At 41.8% G+C, this 9,319-nt stretch overlaps 1 protein-coding gene across 1 annotated transcript; it reads left to right on the forward strand.

The window, feature by feature from the left end:
• The first annotated feature begins 907 nt into the window (after positions 1-907).
• Positions 908-2,230, forward strand: LOC138904481 (uncharacterized). Its single transcript, XM_070192978.1, has 3 exons — positions 908-1,149; positions 1,243-1,534; positions 1,778-2,230. The coding sequence occupies exons 1-3, from the start codon at positions 908-910 to the stop codon at positions 2,228-2,230; spliced, it is 987 nt and encodes a 328-aa protein (XP_070049079.1).
• The last annotated feature ends 7,089 nt before the right edge of the window (positions 2,231-9,319 follow it).

Below are 9,319 nucleotides of genomic sequence, written 5' to 3' on the forward strand. Positions count from 1 at the left end.
GAACCCGTGCATCGGGGAACGGATTCACAATTAGGATAGAAATATACCTAATTGCCTTTCTTGGTTGAAATACAGGAAGTGTAAATGCATTCTTGTTAATCTTAATTCCATAGACATATAGGCATTAAGTTAGCTTGAATATGCGAGTAAGAACTCGACAGATTCTTATGAGTAATATCAACCATGTCAATCAACAATCCAGATAAATCAATTAGTTATTTTAAGCCAAGAACGCAACATGATTGTTAGCTAGCCTATGACCCTGGAATATCCTCTCCTACTAATTGTTAACCGAAATTGCTTAAGTGTTGTGGTAGATTTCTAGTTATTTCATTGCTTGATAGTTTCTTAGGTAGTAAATTAGACACTTACACACTTTGTGAGAAATCTCTTGAATCGATAAGTTGTTTGAGTTTGAATCAGTCAAAAGTTAATCATAAGTCTTCGTGGGAACAATACTCTACTCACTACTCTATTACATGACGACCACGTATACTTGCGTGAGTATGTTTGGTCGCAACAAGTTTTTGGCGCCATTGCCGGGGACTTAGAAATTAGCTACTTGACTGAGTTAAGCTTTTATTAGTTATTTGTTCAAGTTTTAATTTTCAGTTTATCTTGTTTGTGTTAACGCAGGCTCTTCTCTTGAATGCGGAGGAGTAGAAGTGCAAACAATCTCCTTTCACTTGATCCTGAAATTGAACGAACACTTCATTGAGTGAGGAGGGAAGTCGAAGCTAGAATTAAAATAGAAAGGGAGTTGGATATCGTAGTTTAACCATAGCCAATAGAGATGGCAGGTAATGAAGAGCGCCCAGTGAGAGAAGCTGCAACGCCCAATCTTGCTAATATGACTCACGCTATTGTGAAGCCTGACATCACGGGTCACTTTGAACTCAAATAGTGCATGGTAAAGTTGATTCAATCCACAAGGAAATATGTGGGTCTATCTCATGAAGACCCGCAGAGGCACATTCAGAACTTCCTGGAAATTATGGACACTTACAATTATCCGAACGTTTCCAAGGACTATGTCACACTAACACTGTTCCCCTTTTCACTATATGGGGAAGCTAAGGAATGGTTGCAAAAGGAGCCTGCGAACTCAATCCACACTTGGGATGATCTAGCAAGGAAATTCTTAATCAAGTTTTTCCCCACTAAGAAGACAAAGTCGCTGAGGAGCCAGATTCTTGGGTTCCAATAACGGGATGGCGAGACTCTTCATCAAGCTTGGTAAAGATACAAGAAGTTACTCAGAGACTGCCTGCATCATTGTAAGACTGATGAGGTGTTGGGTCATACTTTCGTTGATGGGCTAGACGAGACATCAAAGATGAATCTTGATTCAGCTTGTGGGGGTAGTTGCATGGCGAGGCCGTATAGTGAAATCCAGCTCCAGCTAAACAACTTCACTGCTAATGATCATAATTGGAAAGGAGATGGGGAATCACGAAGAGCAATTAAACAGAAAGCAGTCGGTGTAATTGAGCTTGATGACTTCTCATCCATGAGAGCAGATATAGCAAAATTGGTAAATCAGATGAATAGAATGTCCATGCACCAAACACAACAGATGCAACATGTACAACAGATATCTACTTGTTGCGAATTATGTGGTGGCAGTCACACGAGTGACATGTGCCCCACGAATCCTGAATCTATCTACTATGTGGGGCAATAGAGTAGAAGTCTGATGAACCAACATGCACAACATGGGAACACTTATAATCCAAATTGGAATAATCATCCTAACTTCTCCTGGGGTGGAAATCAGCCGACTCATAATCATTATAGGCCCCAAGGAAATTTTAATCAACCTCAGAAGCCATCCCAGCAAATAGAAGAGAGTACGAATGACTTGTTGAAGAAGTTGTTTCTTGACAATCAACAACTCTGGACCAATTTCAGAAATCTTGAGAGACAAATAGGGCAGCTAGCGTCAAATCAAAATACTAGGTATGCACGTGCTCTTCCCAGTGATACAGAGAAGAACCCTCGAGTTAATGCAGTTACACTCAGAAATGGGAGGGAATTAGAAGAAGTGCCAAAGAAGAGAAAGGGCAAGCCTATACATGAGGGGGAGTTGATTCCTAAGGCAACACATAAGTCAAAGAAAGATGATGCAAGTTCAGAGCCAGTGAATGCTGCAAGGCCTCCACCACCCTTCCCTAAAGATTGCAGAAGAAAAATGATGATCGCTTATTCAACAAATTTCTCTCTATGTTGAGCCAGGTTCAATTGAATATTCCATTGGTGGATGTACTTTGCGAAATTCCAAAGTATGCTAAGTACATCAAAGATATAGTAGCTCACAAGAGGAGATTGACTGAATTCGAGACAGCCGCACTTACTGAGGAGTGCACTTCAAGAGTCCAAAACAAGCTTCCTCAAAGCTTCAGGATTCTGGCAGTTTCACCATCCCTGTGCGGATTGGTAATATCGATGTAGGTTGTGCTCTTTGTGATTTGGGGGAGAGCATAAATCTAATGCCCTTGTCATTGTTCAAATAATTGGGTCTGGGAGCTCCAAGACCAACCATTGTGATGTTGCAACTAGCTGATAGGTCCATAGCCTACCTTGAAGGAGTGATTGAAGATGTGTTGATGCAAATTGGGAAATTCATCTTCCCCACGAACTTCATTATCCTAGATTATGAGGCTGATGAACAAGTTCCAATCATATTAGGATGACCTCTCTTGGCTACAAGTGATGCAATTATTAAAGTGAGAGAGGGAAAAATGATTATGAGGGTGGACAACGAGGAAGCAATTTTTAATGTCTACAAGGCAATCCAACTTTCCCGCCATTATGAGGAGCTCTCTATGATATCTGTTGTAGAGATGGATGAGCAACTTATTGACATAAGTGTATGTCTAGATGATTTTCAAGAGAAAGCACTCATGTTGTTCGATAGCTTGGAGATTGATAATGAGGTTGAGGAGATGATGCATATCCTAGATGCATCATGTACTTACATGCAGGGATTAAACCCCTTTGAGCCCCTAAATAGGCCAAGCGGGCCTCCTCCAAAGCCGCTGATTAAAGAAGCTCTAAAACTGGAACTTAAACCCTTGCCCCCTCACATTCAATATGCGTATTTGGGTGTTTCTGGCCCTTTACCTGTTATTATTTCTTCTGACTTATCTAAATTGCAGGAAGAAAAGCTGTTAAGAGTGCTACGTGAGCACAAGCGAGCAATTGGGTGGACGACGTCTGACATTAAAGGCATTAGTCCAGCTTTCTGCATGCATAAAATCCTCATAGAGGAAGGGCACAAGCCAAGTGTAGAGCAACAACGCCGCCTAAATCTAATCATAAAAGAGGTGGTAGGAAAAGAAGTAATTAAGTGGCTTGATGCAGGTATTGTATTTCCAATCTCTTAGAGCAAATGGGCAAGCCCCGTCCAATGTGTGCCTAAGAAAGGGGGGATGACTGTAGTGGTTAATGAAAATAATGACCTGATTCACACAAGAACTGTCACAGGGTGGAGAATTTGCATAGATTATAGAAACTTATACAATGCCACCCGAAAGGACCATTTCCCCTCCCCTTTATTGATCAAATGCTTGATAGATTAGCTGGACAGGAATACTACTATTTCCTAGATGGCTATTCGGGGTATAATCAGATTGCTATAGCCCCAGAGGACCAAGATAAAACTACATTTACATGGCCCTATGTCACGTATGCATTTAAGAGAATGCCATTTGGTCTCTGTAATGCACCTGCAACTTTTCAAAGGTGTATGATGGCTATTATTACTGACATGGTTGAAAGATTTGTAAAAGTGTTATTATGGATGATTTTTCTGAGTTAGAGTGTTCTTTTGATAATTGTTTAATGAACCTTGATAAAGTACTTGCTAGGTGTAAAGAGACAAACTTGGTGCTAAATTAGGAAAAGTACCATTTCATGGTACGTAAAGGTATAGTCTTGGGGCACAAGGTGTCCAAAAATGGGTTGCAGGTAGACAAAGCAAAGGTTGAGGCGATTGAAAAATTGCCCCCACCGACATCCGTCAAGGGCATTCACAGTTTCTTGGGCCATGCAGGTTTTTATCGTCGTTTCATTAAAGATTTTTCAAAATTTTCTTCTCCTCTGTGCAGGCTTCTTGAGAAAGATACCCCATTCGAGTTTGATGATGCCTGTCTGAAAGCATTTGAGGAGATGAAGGGAAGATTATGACTGCACCAATTATCATTGCCCTGGATTGGGCGCAGCCATTTGAGTTGATGTGCGATGCAAGTGACATAGCAATCAGAGTTGTTCTGGGGCAAAGGAGAGATAAATATTTACACTCTATTTATTACGCGGGCAAAACTCTAAATCCAGCCCAGATGAACTACATTGTTACTGAAAGAGCTTGCAGTGGTGTGGGCGTTTGACAAGTTTAGATCTTATCTAGTGGGAACCAAAGTAATCGTGTACACAGATCACTCAACTATAAGGTACTTGTTTAAAAAGAGAGACACCAAGCCAAGGCTAATTCGATGGGTCCTTCTCTTGCAAGAATTTAACTTGGAGATCCGAGATCGAAAAGGAACATATAATCAAGTGGCCGATCACTTATCCAGATTAGAAAATCAGAGCCACATATCTGAAGGGAGGTCGATCAAAGAAACATTTCCTGATGAGTAGTTATTAGCAATCACCTCGAGTGAAGCCCCGTGGTATGTAGATTATGTGAATTTTATCGCAAGTGGGGTGACGCCACTAGAATTGACACTCGATAATAGAAGACGATTTCTACATGATGTGAGGCTCTACGTGTGGGATGAGTCATTCCTATATAAGCAGTACGCAGATCAGTTGGTACGAAGGTGTGTCCCTGAGGAGGAGATGAATGCAATATTGCATGACTGTCATGCTTATCCATATGTAGGTCACCATGCTGGGGACAGAACTGCCCAAAAAGTGCTGCAATCGAGTTTTTATTGGCCAAAATTGTTTAAGGATGCACACGCCTTTGTTAAAAAGTGTGACAGGTGCCAAAGAACCAGAACAATCACGAAAAAGCACGAGATGCCCTTGCAAAATATTCTGGCAGTAGAGCTCTTTGATATTTGGGGGATTGATTTTATGGGACCGTTCCCATACTCTAATGGTCACGGGTACATCTTGGTGGCGGGTCGACTATGTGTCTAAGTGGTTGGAGGCCATTGCTTTTCCTACTAATAACGCAAAGGTAGTGGTAAACTTTGTAAAGAAGCACATCTTCACACGCTTTGGGACTCCAAGGGTGTTGATAAGTGACAGAGGAACTCACTTCTGTAATAAATTGTTGAATAATGTTCTAGCAACGTATGGAGTTAAGCACAAGGTTGCCACCGCCTATCACTCCCAAATGAGTGGTCAAGTGGAAGTGTCAAACAGAGAGGTGAAGCAGATTCTGGAGAAAACAGTAAGTGGAAATAGGAAGGAATGGGCCGAAAAAGTTGGATGACGCATTATGGGCATATCGAACTGCATACAAGACCCCCATAGGTACTTCTCCGTATAATTTGGTTTATGGGAAAGCGTGCCACTTGCCTGTCGAGCTTGAATACAAAGCCTATTGGGTGATTAAAAATCTGAATATGGATATGGACTTAGCTGGTGAGAAGAGGTTGTTACCAGTGGCGGACGGGTTCAATCTTAGAAGTAAATAAATTTAGTCGTAAAATATTAGTTGTTAAGTGGGTTCAAATAAAATATTTATGCAAAATTTACACAGCTTCCTAATTTATACATATACACAGTATTATTTTTTTGTGAAGCGGGTTCAATTGAACCCACTAGCCACCACTTGGGTTCGCCACTGGTTGTTACAACTCAAAGAGCTTGATGAGTTTCAATTGCACGCGTATGAAAATGCCAAATTGTATAAAGAAAAGACCAAAAGGTGGCACAACAAGCACATCCATCATCGAGAGTTTGAGCCGAGTCAAGAAGTTCTCTTATTTAATTCGAGGTTGAAGCTTTTCCCCGAAAATTTTAAGTCTCGATGGACATGTCCTTTCGTTGTGGTAAGTGTGAGGCCTCATGGAGCGGTGGAATTGGGTGATGCAAGCTCAAGTAGTACCTTTTTGGTAAATGGGCAGTGAGTGAAACATTATTGGGGTGGTGACAGTGCACGTCACAAGACCTCGGTGGACTTGACCGATGCTTGAAAAACGTGTTGAGTCGTGCCGCGACGTTAAATCAGGCACTTCTTGGGAGGCAACCCAATTTTGTAATGATTTCGTAGCTTAGCTTTTTGTTTTCTTTTAGTAAGAGTAGACTAGGTTTTTTTTTGTTTGTTGTTTTCTTTGTAGTTATAGAAATCATAGGCGATGAGGGTGTGGGGTGTGTAATATATGTATTAAGTGCTCGGGTAGGTGAAATTTATCCCAAAAAAAAACGAAATTGAAAAATCCAGCGAACCGACGCCCAGGCCAGCACCCCACGCTGCATAGGGCGCAAACACCAGAATATTAAAAACCCCAGTACCAAGCCCAGCGTAGGGCGTTGTGCTGGGGGGTCAACAGGTAAGTATTTTTTTTATTTTTTATTTTCATTTTTTTAAAAACATCCATATACACAAACATACTAACCCATACCCAACCTCTCTCTCACCGTAACTCTCACACACGACCCCTCCCTCCCTCCCCCCCCCCCTCACTCTGTCTCTCTCTCTGCTGCTCTCTCTCCTTCTCTCTCAAATTCTCCAATTTTTGTTGCTCACTTTCATCTCAAGACTCAAAGGTATGTTCTTCTTGTTATCTCTTTTCTTGTATTTTGAAATTTCTTAGTGTAATTCTAGTCATCCTTCTCCAAAAACCCCAATCCCCTAGGTCTCTTTAACATGTTTTGTTGTTATAGTGGGTGGGCCTAGTATGCATAAAACTGGGTGTAAAATTTAGTTGTGAAGTTGTATTTGAAGTAGTAAACTACAATTCCCTCTACTTAATTTAAATTTGGGAGGTCCACCTTGCTCCACCACTGTTGAAATAAGAGAAGCAAAATTGATGCCCACAAGGTATTTTCTAAAATGCCTAAAAGAGTGAATTGAACACTGGTGAATTTTGAGTAGCCGAGTGTAGTTGTATATGATGTTGGGATAAGTGTGGGGGTGTTTGGGGATATTGTATCTTGTTGTAAAACTCTTGTAAGTAGTCGTTAGTGTGCTATATTAGTGTAGTAATGTGGGCTTTAGCATTGCTTGCTTGCACTACGGTTACATTATGTCCATGTTAGACTACTTGAATTGTATGGCATGGAGAAGTCTTGAGTACCTATCGCCTTGTGATGCCACATTGATGCACATTGAACCGCTATTGTGAGTAGATTATACATAGCCTTCGGTTTTAAGTATGGGGTTATCTTTGCCTCTCACGATGACCTTGGGCGAATTTCTTGATTCATTCTCACCTTTGTGTTTGTCGTGTGTAGGTTGCTATGGCTCATGACAGTGCCGCCAAAGGAAAAGGGGTGGGAAAGTCCTCCGCCACTACTCCCCCTCCCAAAAAATGCAAGCAAGGTGAAGGTTCTTCCTGGCAAGCTAAGGGAAAGCAGGTTGCTAGTGGGTCGACGAGGCCACCATAGCCTCGGGTGGATATAGTTCGAGAAGATGCCATCAAATGGCATGATAACTTTGTGCCATATGGGAAATATGTTTCCGAAATGGGGATTAATGTGAAGGCCTTAGAAAAAAACTTCCCGGATGTACTTGCCCGGTTGGTAGAGATGGAGATGGATAAGCTCATAGAATGTCCGGGCCCTACAAATTTGAGCATGGTACGGGAGTTGTATGCCAACTGGAATGCGGACCTGTTCCAATCATGGGTCCGAGGAAAGGATATAGCACTGGATAGGCGATCCTTGTGTGACTTTTTGGGAGTTGACAGCCCTAATCCACGGAGGCTACAAAAGTTCGTCAAAAGTCCACGCTATCGGGCAATATGTCACACACTTTGTTGCGTTGATTCTAATGCAAAGTGGATGCCGACTAAGGGAAATGCCCACCTTGAGATGGTCCATTTTGATTTCAACAAGACGGCTAAGGTATGGCAAAACTTCGTGCAAGCTAGATTGATGCCCGTCGAGCATAACAATGAATGCACTCGATCTCGAGTATGTGTGATCTACTTTCTGATGATCGGGTGACCCATAAATATGGGTGAGCTCATGCTTGGGGAGATGGACCGCACCCTCTTTGGGGGAAGGATCAAAAGGTTTTTCTTTGGAAACCTCCTGACGTAGTACATGATATCTCGTGGGGTGCCAGACTATCCTGGCTATGATGAGGTAGTGGAGGCACCCAATGAATTGCTAGACATCACATCCTTGCTGGAGTCCACATCAAAGCTAAGCCAGGCTGCAAGGAATGAGAGGCACGAAAATTTTAACATGTATCTTTATAGTTCCCTCAATGTGATAATGAGCAATCTAAGGGTGTCGGATGAGGAGCGCATGCATTTGCGAAATGATCTCTCCAGTTCTTCCAAGGAGATGTTGGGCATAGAACCGGGCAGTCCCATCCATCCGTCTGAGAATGAGAACACTCACAAGGGATCTGATGATGGGGATGCAGATGATGATGAAGTTATGGGGCCCATGGCTTTGGTGCCCTTAGGAGATGATGATGATCCTAGAGTCGCGACCGGTGGGCATCCTGAGGAGGCGGACTCTGACTAGCAGGGAGTTCTTTCTTTCCACCTTACTTTGTTTTGAATTTTCTATGCATCGGGGACTATACATTGTTTAAGTGTGGGGTGGGGAAATACTTCCGGACTTGTAATTGTATAAAAATTTTATTGTTATTATTTTGTTTTATATTTTTTAGCTTAGTTTAGAACTAACATAGTCTAATTAGCTAGTAAATTAAAAAGAAATTCAGAAGAAGTTCGGACTTTTCTTGACGATGGATCTGTTGGACAATTTTCTTGAGGGATTAAAGTTCGATTGAAAATACCAAAAGATTTTCCTTTGTTCTTTTTAGGATAGTTAGGTAGTATCCCTTGGGTTTTTTTCGGACGCCGGTTCTTTTCCAAGGGTGTAGCTCGAACCGGGTATTTTTATTTATTTAGGAGTAGGATAGGGAGAAAATTGAGGTGCTTTGAGGTACCTATTGACAAGTTTGGTGAGGTCACTTGGTCTCATGACGGATTGGTGATGTTGTACACTTCTTTTGTTGGGTGAGTACGTGAGTTGAGGATGCTTAGTGGTAACGAGTCGTCTCTTGATGTTGGGTAGTTGTGGAGAGGTTGTTTGAGCTGGTTGAATAGCATTGTGTATACTTACGCTAGTTTTAAAACGGGAAGAATGTGAAATTCTTATGTTCATGCTTAACTGTCAG

Source organism: Nicotiana tomentosiformis, chromosome 2 (assembly GCF_000390325.3).
Source record: "Nicotiana tomentosiformis chromosome 2, ASM39032v3, whole genome shotgun sequence".
In the NCBI taxonomy this organism is placed as follows: Eukaryota; Viridiplantae; Streptophyta; class Magnoliopsida; order Solanales; family Solanaceae; genus Nicotiana; species Nicotiana tomentosiformis.